Source organism: Rhinolophus hipposideros (assembly GCF_964194185.1).
Source record: "Rhinolophus hipposideros genome assembly, chromosome: 7".
Classification (NCBI taxonomy): Eukaryota; Metazoa; Chordata; class Mammalia; order Chiroptera; family Rhinolophidae; genus Rhinolophus; species Rhinolophus hipposideros.
The window spans coordinates 51,541,963-51,560,267 of NC_138053.1; the positions used below are offsets into that span (position 1 = coordinate 51,541,963).

General features: G+C 40.9%; 1 protein-coding gene across 1 annotated transcript; it reads right to left on the bottom strand.

The window, feature by feature from the left end:
• Positions 1-4,129: 4,129 nt before the first annotated feature.
• Positions 4,130-18,059, bottom strand: CRHBP (corticotropin releasing hormone binding protein). Its single transcript, XM_081053194.1, has 8 exons — positions 17,652-18,059; positions 16,095-16,477; positions 15,665-15,758; positions 15,197-15,354; positions 13,480-13,690; positions 11,607-11,755; positions 7,909-8,026; positions 4,130-4,916 (listed from the first exon to the last, which is right to left on the bottom strand). Exons 2-8 carry the CDS (start codon positions 16,182-16,184, stop codon positions 4,759-4,761), a joined length of 978 nt encoding a protein of 325 aa, XP_080909320.1. The 5' UTR covers positions 16,185-16,477; positions 17,652-18,059; the 3' UTR covers positions 4,130-4,758.
• Positions 18,060-18,305: the final 246 nt, after the last annotated feature.

Below are 18,305 nucleotides of genomic sequence, written 5' to 3' on the forward strand. Positions count from 1 at the left end.
TTGTTATCTCTAATCAGTAATTACTAGTTACTTTATTAACTACTTACCTCTATGGTTTGAATATTTAAAAACAATAAAGTACTCATGAATTACCTGCTTAATTAATAATATACCTTAAAGAACAAAAGGAAAAGGATTATAAGAGTGCAAATTTTGGTGTTATTTTCAGTTGAGTGGGTTCTTTGCTGTCCCTCAAATCACACCACTTAGGTAACCATCTACTTGGCTTATGCAATTGGCTAGCTTGATTACATATGAACCATTAATAGCACAGAACACACTTTTTATACTTTAAAAACCTGAAGCAGGGGAGTCCATCTTCTTACTAGTAAAACCCCGAAATCTGGTAACCCATCTAGTTACAAAAGTCGTGGTTCTGTCTAACTCATCCAGCTATATGTCCTAATATTGACATAGCCATCTCCTTAAGCAAAAAACACTTCTCATTTTCAATTTTTCAGGGATTGAGTATACTGATGTTCCCAAGAGCAAAACCCAGAGTCCAATTTGGAGACCTTCATTTTCATGTTTTCCAACCCTCTAGTCAAGCCTTTCTCTTACTCATATTTCTTCTCTTGCCTCTCTGCTTCGTCTCTCTTTGTATGGTTTGTCTTAACACAAGAAGAGGAAAAACATTTAAATGCAAAGAGAAAAATGGGTGGTAATCACTACAAATAACCCATTAGAACTGAGACCATTCGATCTGCTTATTTGAATACACAAAGGTGTTTTTCTCTTCTGAAACACTCCTCTGCACAGATAAGAATATATTCAGTTATAATTTCATGTGATTACCCTATAATAGGAGCTCCCATACACAACTCTCTATCTGGTGTTGTTAAGCACATAAATAGCCTCCAAGTAAATCCTGTCCGTCAAATCTTTATTTTTCTTTCATTAAGATTCTACTTTGCAGGCAAACTCTGGCAATGTGGCCTCCCTGTTAAAATAACAAGAAAGGAAAGTTTGAAGTTGGGAGAGATCTCGAAAGATCTTTGCCCTGAAAATTTGTCTTGTGTCAAATGTATTTCCTTCCTGAGGAAAAACTACATAGCAAGTCAGAAAAACCCATGTAGTAAAAGAGAAAATGAAACAGTAAAGTATAAAAGCAAAAACATAAGTTGCCATTATGAATTTATTTTGCAGCCAAATTAACCAGTGAATGTTTTTAACAAATACTGAAGGGAGGGCAGCCCTGTTTGAGAAGGCTAGTATAAAACTTACTTTTATCCATTATTTACTCCTAGAGCAGGAATTCTTATGCTGAAACTTTAGGTAGGTTTCAGCTGTGACTTCTCAGAAATTTGGGGGTATTCTTGTATCCATGGGCTTTGGGGGAGATGATCTATAGTTTCTGTCAGATTTTCAAAGGAGTTTCATCTACTCATAAGAATCACTAGTCTTAGAAGATCCTTTAAGGAAAAAGTTGGGGACAGTGATGTCAGTTAAAACCTGGTGTTCCTGAGATCAAAGATATGCACTTGGGATACTTTTCTCTGAAAGACAATCAGATCAGGCCTGTGTGGATAGTTATAGCAAAACCAGTCAGGGAAATTAGAGAATAGCTGAGAATTGGATTTAGACAGAGTCATTGTATGAACTATGGTAGCACTCAATGTTATACCATCATCATCATCACCATCATCATCATCATCATCATCATCATCATCATCATCTCAGTAGCTTAACAAAAATTTACTTCTTATTTACACAAAATTTAATTCCTGGTCAATAGGCAGCCTTCCATGTGGTCATCCAGGGATCCAGGCTCCTCGCATCCTATGGTTCTGTCTTCTTGTATCCTCGAAGTCCTCTGTTAGAACCTCAATATCTTGCCAGTAAATAATGTAAGAAAGAGAAGGTATAGAGGATTACATGAGGGTTGGACATCATTTCTAGTCATATTCCTTCAATCAAAACTCAGTAACTAGCTGCATTCTCAGGAGACAGAAGAGAGGGCTTTTGGTGAACACAGCATTTCTGCCCTGCCCTCTTAAATGAAGCAACAGTACCAGGAAGAGGTTGAAGGTGACGAAGATATGCTGTTTTAGATACTGAGAGAAAGTCCAATGTCATAAGCAGACCAATGTATTCCATAGACAATAGGCTAGAAGACTGGCAGAAAAGGCAGGCCTATAGGAGGTAGAAAGGTGTCCAGAGGATGGGATGAACACAGTGACCTAAAACCTGGGAACAAAAGTGCTCCAACTTTCAGGCATGGAAGCAGGAGGAATTTGGAAATTCAGTGATCAGTAAATAGAGCCTGAGTCACCTAGTTAGTATTTAGGAAGTCAGGGGTTAGGTAGGAGTGGAAGATAAGAGTGAGGTTAGGCAAGAGCTAGGGTGGGATAATGAAGAGCTAAGAAAATTGCAGAGGATACAGGGTAGAGAGGCAAGACATACTATTTGTGAAGTGACTTCTTCATGACCAGCATGTTGGAAAATAACTGTTCAAATTCCTCCTGTCGAAGATCCGGATGGGTCCTGAAGCAGTGCCGAGCCTACAGATAGGGGTCAGCTGTAAGGAGGGGCACATGGAAATCTGATAAGGCCTGACATGATCCACACTCAAATGTTCCCAGGAACCTTACTCGGTCACAGACAACACCCTAAATAACCCTAGCTTCCTCACAAAGGTCCTGGGATGAAACAGGCAATCAAATCTGTACAAACCTTCAGAGCACAAAGCAAATGCCCCACTAAGAGTACAGAGGACCCAGGGTGGAAAATTTGCTTAGAAGAAATAATGCTAAAAATAACAACTGATACGTACAAGACACAGTTCTTGGGCTTTAAATATATTTAACCATTTAATCTTGACAAAACCTGTATTTGAAGGATATGCCTTTATTACCTCAATTTTACAGATGATTAAAAACTGAGCAATGGACACTGAGAAGTCACTTGCTCAAGTAAGTGGCAGAGCTGGGGTTCAAAAAGGTTAGCTCCAGAGTGGATAACGTCAGCCACTCTGTTTTTCTTATAAAGTCAAATTTGCCCCAAATTTCATATAGCATTTTACTCAATTAATGGAGGTACCATTGAAGACACATCCTTTAACTCTCCCCCAGAGATCTCATCTACCATTTTGTTTCCAGAAAGTTGTCCCATCCTTTTGGAATGAAGACTAAGTCGTGGATCTCCAAAGAATAAGTCACGGACAGTTCCCTGAAGTAGTCATCCTCTCAGAAAATGTACACTATAATGCAATAACAAGTTTTGAAGTAAAATATGTCACAAATGAATGACCACAGAATGTCAAGGTAAAAGAAAACTTAGAGACCACAGTCCCACCAATTTTAGTACAGAGAGGCTAAGTAGCTTGCAAAATGTCCCTCAGGAGCAAAAGCAGATTGTCCTAACTTCTATGGTAACATACTTGCCTCCTTACCTCAGACCATTTTCTCTACTCAGCATAAAGGGATCATGAGGGTTAAAAACCTGACATTTCTGACAGTGGTATAAATGACTGCATTGATTCTTGAGTTGCTAGAGGGGCTGTGAAAAAGATAAAAGTGTTCAACTTCATAGAATTAGCTTTCTATGAAATAAGGAATCCAACATTTATATAAATAATCAGGAATTATATATTCATCCATTCAGGCATTTATTCATTCATTTCCTAAAGTATTCACTCATTGCAAAATATCTACTGAGCCAAAATTTGTGTTAAATCTTGGGTATCTTTAGCACTTTCAATCAATATTTGTCTTTCTGCCTGGTTTTCAGCTTTTGTTAACAAGCCTAGTGCATGGGATTCAGTACATTCCATTATAAAATAAACTTTAGATTAAATATGTTTGGGAATCATAATAAGGCCATTAATTATAGCATAGTTTGTAGCTTCCATCCATTAATCCAAAGTAAAGAGGATATCACTTAGGAGTATTTCCTTTGTTGCTCAGGGATCCTGCATCCTGCTTCCCTGTCAGAATCCATCAGTTAGTGTTGTTTGTTCAAACACTGCAATCTACCTTGTACTCTAAATAATTCAACTTCAATGGCCAGGGCTCTACTAGCTCTAAGATGTCTAAAATGATTTTGTTCAGCATTTATTTCTGCACCACATGAAAACATTATTTTCTGATGGTAATAAGGGAGGAGGTTACTCAGAAAACAAAGCACAATATCACAGTGCCAACATTCCGAATTTATTTATTCATGTTTGTATTTACGGATGGAAATTTTTTTCCATGCTACAAAGTTTTGTTAAAAACAAGTTGTTGCAAATCAATAAATAATAACTACAACTATAATCTATTGTAAACAGAATAATAATCAGAAAATAAATAAGCAGATGCAACTACTTTGGTATACACATTCAATGGTTTTCCGTTATAAAACTGATATGAATGCCACCATTTTTATTTCTTTGTAGCATTTTCCCTTGAGATACATTTTTTTAATTACACATTGCTTTACATTTGTCTTTCTAGTTCAGGTTTGTAGCATACCAAAGGATTACACAAAACTGGGTTTTTTTTCCAAAGAGGGGCTTATTTTCTGCCATATGGTCATTTATATATTACAAATGAAAAAGAAGCAAGGTACAAAAACAAATGTGTGTGTGTGAGAGAGACAGAGAGAGAGAGAGAGAGAGAGAGAGAGAGAGAGAGAGAGAGAGAGAGAGAGAGACTCTCAAGGCTGTGAATACTGACTGATATGAAAGGCTATTAACTAGCTGGTTATCAAAATAATATATAATAGCCATTTAAAAACTCACTTAGCTAACAGCATGTAAATCACTGGATTGGTTATTCAAAGAGCAGGCAAACAGAATTCCTGGATACTGTTTCCATTTGGGTTTTCCAGTTCGTATGGCTCCAACTGGCGGTACTCAAAAGTTACACGATTTATGTGTTTTCCGCTGGAAACCATGCGCACCACCGTGTTGTCACAGCCAATTTTCATTTGAGCTATAATTCATGGAAAAAGTGAAATTTTCCCAGTGGTTAGAAACTACATAGTCAAACCATTTGTGTTGACAAGATCATTTAAATACAAAGAAAGCGAAGGAATGTATCACGTACTCATGTACTTAAACTAGGCATTGGCTATCAGGTGAAACATTTTTTTTTTCATTTTTATTGTAACGTATAATTAATTATAGAATAGTGAAACTGAATTCAGCCTTGCTTCTCAAGTCAAGAACACTGTTAGCCAAATAAATATGGCTGCATAGAGACAAGAAGATGTCTCCTTGCACTTTTCATGTTCTATCTGCAAGACTTTGGGTAAAGGTAGTGGTCTGTCCACACTACCCCTTTACTCTGGTTCGGTGTTCTCAGTGGGGGCAGTACTGCCCTCTAGGGACAGGCTGGAAATGTGCAGGGGCAGTTTGTGGTTGTCCTGTCTGGAGCGTGCATTTAGCAGGCAGGGCTAGAGGATAGAGTGTACTGCTGGACATTTATGTGGACCCCCAAAATCACCTGTTTGTTATTTTCTGAGGCTAGGTAATCATTCTGTTTTACACATAAACAAAAAATCATTTGCATGGCTTAGACATATTACACTGAATATATTCGTTTTTGTTTTATTATCCTGTACATTTTCTCTCTCATTTTTTTTCTGTGTTTCGTATGTGGAATGGCTTTTGATAACCTTACTTCTCTTAAATCCAGTCTTATTCATTATTTGTATAAGCATCTGGCAATGTTTATGTATTTTCTAGTACAGATGTGCCTGAGCAGTTAGATACTGAAACTCATATATTTTTATTAAAAATTACTTTTATTTTATTCTTCCAGCCTCAAGCTGGTTCCTAAGGCAAGATTTATCAGCCCTACAATAATCCTTTCTGTTGTTTTAATTTTCTCAATCTCTTTTCCTCCCCACTTTGTTTCCATAAAGCCTTAATTCTGAGAAACACAGGCTTTATTGTATAGATGGTACTTCACAAACATGTGTGTCTGAACTTAAATTCAGTAAAATAGCCAGATAGAGTTACGAATTGAGGTAAAAGTCAATTTGGAGACATAATATAAACTCGATAATTACTTGAATATAAGCACTATGTTATGCTTCTATGAGGAAATCCAAATTTAATTTTCCTTAAATGACTTGGAAGATCATTCTTTTTCTGATTTCACTCTGAACTTTAATCTACATAACATGCCCTATTTCCTTCCCGCACATTATTTATTCTTTGACATAATTCCTAATAAAATCCGATTTAAAGGGTAGGGTCCCTAATAGTTCTTCATTGTCTGAACAACTTAGAAGGAGCTCATGGAAACATGGTGAAAAAAAGAAAAAAAAAGTCTAAAATGAACCAATGAGTCATAGAATTCAAGCCTTCAGATTTTTTTAAGACTAGTTTCAATTACCTCGATAATTTAGGCAAAAGAGTTTTTTGTTGCACTTAGTCTTACCCTTTTACCGAATTCAAGTCATATAATTCTAGCACCAAAATCACTCTGGCTTCAAATATCTAAATTTGAAGACACGAACGTTCTTTAGTTCTTTAGTCCTTAATCTAATCTTCCCCTGCTCAAATGCATCTCCTCACAGGTGTCCATTAGCATGGAAGGACCCAGTGCCTCAAAGAACACATGCAAAGGGCAAGAAAAAGCCATGTGCTCTGACCATTTAAACCAGGGCTCAAGTGTAAATTAGCATAAAATAATTTCTGAGTTTCAGTAAAGTGAGTTTTTAGAAACCTCTTGTCTTTACCTTGATTGGAAAGCTTGCCCTGGGCCCAGTCCTGCCCTAAATCTCACCTGGAACTCTTTTCATGCATACGTATCTGGGGGAGAGTGGAATATATATTGAGTCTTAGTGTTTACCTGTGTATATTCTATTTCAGAGATGTTTTGTTTACTAAGGTGCCAGCATTAGCTCAGAGAGAAAAAAAATCCTGGTGGGCAAATCTAGTTTTAATTAAAACAGGCAACAGCTGATCAAAAGGATGTCTGATTTGCAGCTTCATTACCTAGTTGGTTAGTGATCTATGGTTATAAGAGAGGAAGGGGGCTATGATAAAAATTGCTGTTAAAGACTGTTGTTCTTCCTCTCCTGTTTCACTTTTGTCTATTTAAGGATAATCCTGATTCCTGCATCTGAAGTACAGATATGGAAGTGATGTTTATGGAAGTGGTTTATGTAATCCTCTGCCTCCCCACTTGGACTACGTTAATTAATCTGGTCATGAGGTCAGTGGTTCCCACCTCCCCTGAGCACACTTGAGCATAATCAAATGGAAAATCTCCACTGATCCCTAACAAAGAAGATCTGGTTCCATTTGGCATGCTGTGCACTAAACTGTTTTTTGGTTTCTTGTGTTTACCAGTGATCACTTTAAGATTTCAGAATTTACTTCTGTTTTTGCAGTGGTTTTTCAGAGGCTGGTTTTGCTGCTAGAAGTTAGAGACATCCAGCAGTTCTGAGAATTTCTAATAAGGCACATCACTTTTTAATTTATTTACTATGAGTAAGTACCACATACATAGATATGAGTACCACATACATATATACACATGTAAGGAAAAGTTTAGATAGTATTTCATCATTGCACTATTGCTAATTGATGATACATCGACTCTTTGAACCATAGTTTTCAGTTAATAAACAAACTCTTTAGCATCTGGCAGATGAAAGCAAGAACCTTCAAGGAGGTAGAAAGAACACAGAACAAAAAAGCTTTGTAATTTTGATAGCTCTACTTAGGGCCAACCTTAAACACGCATCCTTCTAACTTCACAGGTTTCTCTCCCAATGTCAGATATTTTGGTAATGCGTTCTGATACTGTACACGTAAAATCCTCATGCTAGTTCAATGTGCAAAATTGAAGGGGTTGTTTGGGCTTTTTTTGGTGGAAGTTGCCTTCCCATGTATAAAACATGTGAGGCGTTTTACTTAAGGACGTAATGTTGATAGGCACATCAATAGTAATCACAGAAACATCTCACCAGGGCCATGAAAAGGATAGCAGAGATCAGCTAAAGGCATCATCTTGGAAGGGTCCAGTCCAGTTCCTCCCAGCAGCTCCACAAAGTCTCCTTTTGCCCCGCATCCCGCTGAGGGTTTCTGAGAGAATCAAGTAACAGGGAAAGACCATATTTAAACCAACTATTGAACACAAACCATTGGACCAATGGCAAGCTGGTGAATTCATTCATTCAGTCAGCCTCAGATTTCCTGGCAGTGCCATTTAATTCAACATCCAGGACTCCGGAAAAGAAAAGACATTTAAAAAGAAAACAATCATAAGAATTGCTTTTCTAAATCAGTTGAGTAATCATTTTTTTAAATGGGTGTGCATTTTTTTTTATAAGCTCCAGAACTGGAATGATGAAATGGGAATCTGTAAACTCCATATACGATATATGAAAGCTGAATCTGAAAATGCTTTGCTCTTTTAAATCGTTTGGACATACATACTGAATTATTTGAATTTCTTGATGTGTGCAGTCAGAGTTTTTTTATAAAAAGGGCTTTCACATCAGTTTTCCTTTCCACTCATTTCTTTTCCTCTTCTTTATAAGGGACTTTTCCTGCTATTGGCACAATCCTTATCATTTCTGCTGATAAGGATTTAGATTAGGTATGAGAATATTAAAGAAAGAAGAGAACCCTAATTTGAGTCTCAAGTTAGAGTTATGATCGTCTTTCTCCTTCCAACTAACAAATTTATGTCAAGCTGCTCAAAACAAGAATCTAGTTTCAGACTTTGTGTGATCCGCTGTACCCACCTTTTTCTTCAGCCCTTCATCCTTTCCACACTGTCTCACCCACAGCAATTCCTGTGTTTCTCTTTCCCACACAAACAAAGCAGCCCCTCCCAGTTCCAAATGTTGCCCTTTGGGCCACCCATCTTCTTTGATCTGGGCTGCTTTCCTCTGCATGCCACCTGTGTTGCCACTCAGGGCCCATGCTGACAAAGGCCTTGTGCTTGGTTTAATGCTTTACTGTCACCGTCTCGAAATCCTTAATAATTTTAAAATAAGGACCCCACATTTTTATTTTGTACTGTTCCCCACAAATGGTATAGCTGGTTTTACCCGTGATCCTCTTCTTCATTAAGGCATATTCATTAAGACACCTAGTGGAGTGTGTCAAGGTGCTCAGAAGTTAACCAGATAAACCCTGATACATAAGGATCCATATCTAAAATAATGAATATTAAACGTGCACATAAACACACACTCGCAAACATTTAGAAGACACTGAAATGCAACTGGAACTAAACAGTAAACTAGAAAATAGTATAACATAACTGCCTAATGAAAGTAGGCCAGTGGGGGAGGGGCACACGTTTTTAAAGCACCTACTATGTGCTGGGTTCTATGCGCAGTGCTTTACACATAATGTCATCAAATAAGGAAATAGAGGGTTAGTTAGCCCCACTCTGCATAGGACTTATGTTCTTGTATGAAGAGTTGAATAAGCCATTTGGGGGTGAAGAAAAATCTCAATTGCCTTTCTTTTGAGTAGAGGATGTCTGAGGGCAGCATGTCTTAAAACCATACTTTTCACTTGGTTCTATAGGTTCCAAATTTCAGAAGGAGGTGGTGAAGGGGAAAAGGCAGGCTCAGGAGAAAGAAATGGGAAATAAAAGAGATAGGAAGAAGTAGAAGCTGAAGTGAGGGGAGCAAAACAAAGAAATAAGGAAGTTGGATGCACCTATTCCTTGGCATTCAATGACATTTTTCATTTCTTCTCAAAATTCTAACCTATTCTTATAATCAATGGCAGAAACTGAGTTGTATAGGGACCTCTCTAGAGTTCAACAGAGGAGCCTTGTATTTCATTGTTGAGGTTCTACCTTCCTGGACTAAGCCACTGTCATGTCTAGTCTAGACTATGACAATGGCCTCCCAGGCACGTGCTTTGTACTACCACTCTGGCCCCTGTGATCCAGTTACCATGTGGAAGCCTTTAGGTAAACCTCTTTCTCCCCGCTTAGACTTTGTTAATTAATTTGGCATGACATCAGCAATTCCCAACTACCCTCACGCCACCTGATCATAATCAAATGGATTATATCACTTTCCTCCCTGAACCCTTTTAGTGGTTTTCTGCTGCACTTAGAATAAACTCAAACTCCTTAATATGACCTGCTGGGCTCTCCACACCCAGCCCCTGCCCAACTCACTGACACTGCCTCATATCACTCCCCCACTACCTAGCCTTCTTTCCATTTCTGTAACCCAGAAAGCCCATTTCTGTCTCTGAGCTTCCAGACTAGTGTTCCTTCTGTTTCCAGGCTCTTCCTGTGGCTGCTGACTCCCTCGTAACGATCACCCAAGTCTCACTTTAAATGCCTCTTTCTCAGAAGGTTTCTTTCCTGACCACATTATCTCAAGGATCTCCCTGCTCCTCCTTCTGCTCCCTTGTCCCCAGTCAATGTTTATGACACTACTCTGCTTCATTTTCTGTAGGGCACTCACCACTAGTTGAAGTACATTACACTTTTGCTTGTCTCACCCCACTAGAATGCAGGTTCTACATGAGCAGGATCTGTTTCGTTCGTTGCTAATTTCCAGCACCTATAACAGTGCCTTGCACATGATAAGCAATCAAAAAATATTTTATATAGGAACAGATGACTAGAACGCTGCAGACTTTAACATTTTTAAAGACAGAAACACCAAGATTACTCCTCATAGTCAAGAATAACTAAAGTATCGAGCTCTCAATCTGCTATCACAGTTGCTATCTTCTATACTACACATCAGGAATGACATACAATCTCTAGCCAATAAGGCTATGCCAGAGACACCCACTTATCCTGGTCTTTATCAAAGAATAATTCTTCTCCTAAGGTTCAACTATAAAAACAAAAAACAAAAAACCTAACAACACTGCCCATGAATTTAGTGCTTAAAGGAAATTAGACATACTACTTTTCTCACTCCTGGTCCTATTTATTTGGTTTCCCCAAAATCTGGCTGTCTTTGATGCCAGAAAATATATGAGCTATCTTAACGTAGGCATAGGAGAAAGTCAAAGGAAATGAGGATGTCTCAGGGGGAAGAAACTATCAGTGCAAATAAATGTGGTCAAGCTCAGCATTAATTTTAAGATCCATTCAGAAGTTCATGGGAAAACAAGTTGATAGAGATTCTCAGCTAGTATTTTGTTGCAAAATGTATTGAATTAAATGTAATGCAAAAAAACCTCTTCAAAACTTTACTGTATTTTTCAACATAAAAATCCAATTTCCTATTTTATGCTACACTTAGCATTTCTTCATAACACAGTCAATGAGAGACTTCCTTCATGTCAAAAAGAGTTCCAATAATCAGGAAAGCAGCTGTGTAGATGACTCACACTAGTTTCTGCTAGGAGAGATTTTTGTATTGCTAGGCAAGTACAAGAGAATTCAATTGTAATTATATGCCACAAGTTTACCAATGAAAACACTTCTTACGTCACAAGAAAAGTATTCAAGTAGGCACAAGGGATACCTAAGAATGAAACTTGCTGCATAATGGAAATAGAAGACGGGTTTAGTCAAAGTAGCGAGGGCACACACATCTGAGACTTAGTAGTCAGACAGAAGGATATATACTACTCCAATTCGCGAAGGTCCGCATTTATACTGTATGATTACTTTTGCTCTGATAAAGCTGGGGCCTTCATAAATGATTTGAAAGCAACTCACCTTTAACTGCAGGCCATTTAAGTGTCCCAGGGTGAGATCAGATATTTTGATTACCACAGGATAAATGATGGAGAAGCTGCAGTTCCGATGCTGGTGTGGAACTACCAGGGTGAACCTTCCATTTGGGGTCTGGGACATGACATTGCAGGCTTTGTAGAGAAACAAAATCACATTTTCACTCTTTGGCATGCTGGGTTTTCACAGAAATGTACCTTATCCTTATTCCAGGCTCCCATTTACAGTCTAGGGCCTTGTGGCCCAGAAGACGGTACATATCACAAAGGCAACTTGGAGACAGGAGAAGTTAGGGAATAAAAATCACCAGTGATGTATAGACATTGTCAGGGTGCCCTGGGCTGTGAGGGGCTTCTAGTCTTTATCTCCAGGGGGCTTGGGGGTGCTTTGTTTATAACAATCGCAGACATAAATGAATAACCAACCAAACAATATGAGCTGCTAAAAGTTCTAGGAACACTTCAGTTAACTAGGGTCCAAGTTCAAGCCGGGCATTTGGAAGAATCAAGGCTTTAAAGCTGAGGCCAGAACTCAAACCTTGTCTGTCTGAAGCCTTCATTCAAGGACTTTAGAGCCATAATGTTACTTTTTAAATGATCAAATACATAAATAATAAAAGAGTCACAAAATAGGCTGAGAAAAACGAAAAAGCAGGCTTACATCTGGTAAATATTTTTTGGGTGTTAAGTGGTCTAAGTGACTAAAAGATAAATTTTAACGTTTAATTTACTTCCAAGAATTTCTGAATTTTTTTGTTTTGTGTCTCAAGTCTAGACTTAAATTGATTCTTCCAGCTATGAAACTGGAAGCATCAGAGTTTGCTTTTTTTTGGGTCAATTATGGGATAAAAATTTGCAATTGATCAGAACAGCTCAGAACTACCTCTTGCCTCCTTCCTATAATTTTAGTTACACTTAATTTGAAAAAGAACTGAAATTCCTTGATGACTCTAAAAGGTTTCCGATTCATAACCAAACAAAATATAGGAGAAACATTTCATGTTGTCTTCTAGGGTTATACTGCTCCAGCTCTCAGAAACAGCCTTTTTGGGGAGCTTCTTTGAAAACAAACAAACAAACAAACAAAAATTCAGAAGATTGATCAATACATTGTTCTTTGGCAGATTAGGCCACATTCTCTGGTCATATGAAATGTTAATATCAATACTATTGTATGCAACCAAAAATAAGTGATACTTTCTTTTCCTGATTTAATTTTTTTTCTTTTAATTGGGGACAAAAATAAGCCGATGAATGACTCATTTTGGTTAAGATAATGTGTCTTAGGCCTGGGCTATTCAGCTTTTTAGCACCTATGGACGTATCCATCAGAAATGAACTAAATTAGAGTGGGAGGGCTCAGAATCAGAAGGTGACATTGAGGTCCTCTGGTCCAACCCTCTGCCCAGGGCATGAAATCTGTCCACCAAATCCCAAATATGCAGTCTTTCAGCCTTTGCCTAAATACCTCTAAGACTGCAACTTCATATCTGCTCCTTCAAGCTTATCCCAGATCAGTGGAATGACTTGGAAGGATTAAAGTTTGTCACTGAATGCATTGTAGTGCCTTAAGAGATCAGAATAAGACTTGGAAGAAAAAATAGAATTCTAGTCACCATAAATTAGTATCCTATCTAGCCTGGGAAATAAATTTAAAACTATGATTTGATTTTCATAACAATAGATAGAATATATCCCTTAGGTCACTTTAATTACAAAAGAATTTCCATTCAAATCATTTCTCACTTCAAATTTCTTGTTTGTGCAATGGTACTACTTTTGAAAAGCAGATTAGCTAGCCCTTCCCCCGACCACCACAAGTCCTATCTCTGGCCTGAAAAGGCAGGGATCCCACTTACGAAAGAGGTTGGGGTTCGTGGTTATGGTTATCGTGAATCCATTTCCTGGTTCTTGGACCCGGAAGAAGATCATGGCCACATTCTGGGAGGATCTGATGCTCCTTCTGCTAAGACCACTCTCACAGAAATCTATATACCGCTCAGTTGTGGGGAGAGGATGATCCTGGGAACTGGGGAACTTTTCCCCCTTGAGAATCCAACCATCAAATACCTTCCAACAAAAAAAATACAGACATAGGTGATCATGGCCATCAACTCTTGAAGTCACAGGTGTGTTGAAAGGGGGGCTGGGGGGAAGTTACCCAGCAACGAACCTTCAGTCATAAATGAAGAATTGACAGCCTACTTGCTTTCCATTTGTATATATTTTGACTGTGAGGGTGGTTTACAAATGAAACTATTGATTAGTTATTGCTTTTAAAAAATAAGCCTTAAAGTTTCTAAAGTAAGTAAACTTTATTTTATAATTTCAGCCACCTTGGTAAATGAAACTACAGACAATATACATTTTTATCTTGGTCGTATTTTCCACACATCCCCCCTTCAGAAGAATTAATGCCACAGAAGCCTAATTTGGCTTTCAACTTGTCTCTTTCTTCTCCTCATTGAAATATGAACAAAATATCTCAAAAATAGACAACAAAAGAAAAAATTGAAACAGCAACTTTACCTACCTGCCAATGGTTACATACACCTATATTTCCCCCCATTTTTTTTTTATTTTTTTTTATTTTTTATTTTTTTTTGCTCACATCAAAATATCAAGAACTACGTTAACACTCAGGCAACCATGGCTGATATGCTGCTTAGGACTTTTTCCTTCACTTGCTCAAGTTTGCAGTTGGACAAAAGGTCAGAGTCTATTGAATTTACTCTTAAAATCACCACAGGTCACCAATTTAATGAGTCCAACCTCATTCACATTAGCAAAATCACAAGCTACAAATTGCTTCACCTGACCAGTCCTCTTCCAACGCATTTGACAGGTTCCAAAATAATTCCACTTGGAGGTTTTAATCATGATCTTTTTCACTGAACCATAGAACTCCAGCCACGCGCAGCTGACCTGTTAGTTAGACTTATGGAGAATGGCTGGGGGAGAGGAGATGTTGTGAGGCTGGGGTCGGTACCCCCCTCCCCTCTGTGTCAGATTCGATTCTATCTCAGCATCCCCTCACAGCCGCCCGTGCCCTACTGCTCCAAAATCGGATCACCCCGGTATTGAAGACAGCCACCGCGAGCCGGGAACAGCTCCACCGAAAGAGACACCAGCGGGAGCAAGACCCGCTCAGAGGGCAGACTGGTGGGGCGAGCCTTCTGACCAGCATCCGCCGGTGTCCTGGACCCGAGCGCTCGCGCTACTTTGTGTCATTTTCCTCTGCCACCAGAGCGTCACACCACGTCTAGTGGCGCTCGTTCAAGTCTTTATAAGGGTCTGGCCCCAAACGCGCACAGAAGGGATTACAAACTACTGCAGTGTCCGAGGCCCGGGACCTTCGGGGTGCGGGGGAAGGGGGAAGGTCTAGAGTTTGGGGGTGGGGGAAGTCCCTGTAGCCTGGGGGTCCGGAACGCTCCTCTCTCACTTGGGTACCAGCCGAACGTCTAAGTAAGAGTGTCCACGGCTCCCCACGCTCGGCAGCCCCGCGCTGCACGGAGCACCCTGGCTCATCCCCCTCCCGTGCCCCGAGGTGGCGGCTGCTCCGTGGGGACACCTCACCTTCAGGAAGTCCCCACCCTGACAGTCGATGGAGACCAGGTCGTAGTGGATGGTGATGAACTCCTCCGGCTCGCCGATGAAAAAGACGGCGCAGTGCAGCTGGGGCTGGTCAGCGGTGAAGGTGAACTGTCCCTGGAGGCTGAGCATGTCCAGGCACCCTGCAGGGGCAGTGGGGTCAGGGGCCCCGGGCAGCCCCGGGCAGCCCCTCTCCGCGCCCCATCTCCGGGTCTGCGGCACTCAGCGCCCATCTCCCAGCCTCCGCTGCCCGTGCTCCCGAACCCCGGGTGCATCAGCCCAGCTGGCTCCAGCGCTCCCCCTCAGGATGGACCCTCAGCGACCGGAATTACGCCCCCCTCGTCCTGGCCAGCCCGTCCCCGCGGTGCCATGGAGCCTCCTGCCCTGGGCACGGAGTCCCCACCTCCCCACCTCCCGGCTGCTGACCCACAGAGCCCGGCAGGGCGGACTCACGCAGAGCGCGGCGGTACAACTGTTCCTCCGCCAGCTCCCGCTTCAGGTTGGAGCTGAAGAGCAGGAAAGGGTCGTGGTCCGCGGCTTCCCGCAGCTGGCAAGGAAAATGGGTCAGTCCCGAAAAACTCAAGGGGTGGGAAAGCGGACCAGCAGCCGGGCGCTCTCCCTGCCCCGCAGCAAAGAGAATAAAGTGACGGTTTCCCTTCCATCAGACAAGAGTATCCCCAGGGACCAGAGGGAAGGAGGAAGAGGCAGGGAGGAAGGCCAGTCTGGGTTGGGGGGAGGAGGGGGAGCAAGGGAAAGACCCGCGCAAAAGACAGGGAAGAAAGAGCTAACCCCAACACAGGCGAGAGCCCAGGGAGCCAGCGCGCCCCCCAAGACTGGACACACACATCGGCAGGTGTGATGGGTCCGTTCGGGGATTGCTCACCTCTAGGTACCGACTCTCCCCTCTTAGAGCCACCAGAAAGATCAGAATGAAGTGACATTGAAGTTTGAAGGAAGGAGACATGCTGGCCATGCCTCTCTGCAGCTGGTGTGCTCTGCTCCCAAGGTCTCAGGCTTTGCTGCCACACCTTCGCCCAAGCTGAGAGCTGGAAGCTGCTAGGGTCCCTCGGCTGGTTCTCTTTTATAGAGCAGTGAGGAGGGAAGGCTCTCTGCCCCTTAACTGATCTGAGCTCAGTAACCATGGGTTACCCTGTCTCAGTGACAAAGTGCGTGGTGATGACGAGGGTCCAGCTCTTAGCCCCAAATCTTCAGAGTGGTCGAGCATTATTCACTAAGAATGATTTCAGGCTCTTAAAACTTAGTGGACTAAAGTGTGGGAGAAAGAATGAGGCAGGGATAGAGAACAACAAAAGGCATTTTACTTGACCTGCCAAGTGCTGAATTATCCTTTCCCTCGGATATTCAGGGGATTTTTGGTTTTGCAAAGCAAAGTGATAGTGTTACACACATGCATAAAATACCCAAACACACAATAACCTTATCATGCAACCTTGTCACGTAATCTCGGATGGACTTGGATGGCAATTGTCAGAGAATATAGCATTCATGCAATTGCTCGTGACTCTCAGTAAGAAATTTGAGGCATTTTCAGCTCCAAAGAGAACAGAAGCCAAAATCTGATTTTGCAGAATATTGCAGTAATGTAATTCAAGCTTTCTTTCTGTTCCTCAGTCTTGCTTTATCCTGGTCCAGTTTCTTGTAAGGAATTCCTTAATGGAAAGCTAATCTGGCATCTGTGGACTTCTGGACCTCAGCTGAGTGCTGTCACTTAGCCTGAATGTGTACACGATGGACTTACTCCTGGGACGGCTACCTAAGGCCGTGACCTTAGTATCCATCTGAACCACTGAGAGATGAAGTCATTCCATTTCACACCTTCAAATACCTAGACTACTTTAATCTTCTGACAGAAAGCACTGTCCAGAAGCTTTATTATAGCTCCTCATCAGCAAATTTACAAGGCTAAACAAATGACTTAGAGATCCAGAAATTCGTTAACTATAAGCTTATCTTTGCTGATTAGACAGGAAGAGAATTGCTTCTCCTTTATGTCCAAAATTGTGGGAAACGTGGGGACACTCTCCTTTCTGCTTTCCCACCCCTTTCCAGTCTATGGGTTAAGCAACACAATTATTAGGTTGGTGCAAAAGTAATTGCTGTTTTTGCAATTTTTTTTTAACCTTTTAAACTGCAATTACTTTTGCACCAACCTAACACAAATCCTAAAAACTTCATGTTGTTTTTACCTCTTCCTGACAGAAAACATGGCACTATCATAGCTTTCATTGTTATTAAAATTATTACAAATAATGAGACCATAATACAGGGTTTTAACTCAAGGAAATGGTTATATTTTTAGTGTATAAATACTCAAAATTAAGCAGTAATTTCCCTAGCGGTGTCAGAACTTGATCATATTTAAGGCAATTCTGATCGCTAAAGGTGCTGCCTTAGTTGTTTAAACAGGAGGCCTTCCTACCATCGTCCAACTTTGTAAACAGTCCTCAGACCACAGATAGCAGGAGAGGAAAGGTCCCATAAAGTTCATGAACACTGGCCACCACGTCCTTCTCCCCATCCTGGAACTGTTTAGATGTCTGAACTTTAGAGAGGGTATAAAGAAACCTAAGAGGAATACAAGAGGAGAAAAATAAACGGTTTAATGCCAACTTGCTTGTCCTCAAACACGTCAGGCCAGATTCAGGTCTGTCTCCCACCAGTTTGTGCCCGGGGAGGCTCAGGCATACTCATCCTGAATGCCACAGCCCTGGTCTTTCTCATCAACTTGGTCGTGGCCCGGGCTTGCTCCCAGAATGAAGCCTAGCACTCATCTTAGAGACCCCTGCTTCTCCCACTTTGGAGGTCGAGCTTTATTAGCATCACCACAGAGACACTCTTCTCTAGTCTGCGCTCTCTCTCTCTCTCTCTCTCTCTCTCTCTCTCTCTCACACACACACACACACACACACACACACACACACACACACAGAGACACAAGGAAACAGGGGCACACGGATACACAGACAACAATAATGTCCCTGACATTGATTCATGATGCTCCCTCTTCAGGAACTGCACACAGGAAGGCCAACCATTTTAGTTTATCTGTATTTTGGAGACAATCTGATGATAA

Excerpts from the sequence above, each read along its gene's own strand:
- CRHBP (XM_081053194.1), bottom strand. The coding sequence starts at position 16,184 with ATGGCCAGCATGTCTCCTTCCTTCAAACTTCAATGTCACTTCATTCTG. Across the intron at positions 15,759-16,094 it reads GGGAGAGTCGGTACCTAGAG|CTGCGGGAAGCCGCGGACCA; the intron begins GTGAGCAATCCC and ends TTTCCTTGCCAG. Across the intron at positions 13,691-15,196 it reads AGGGTGGGGACTTCCTGAAG|GTATTTGATGGTTGGATTCT; the intron begins GTGAGGTGTCCC and ends TTTTGTTGGAAG.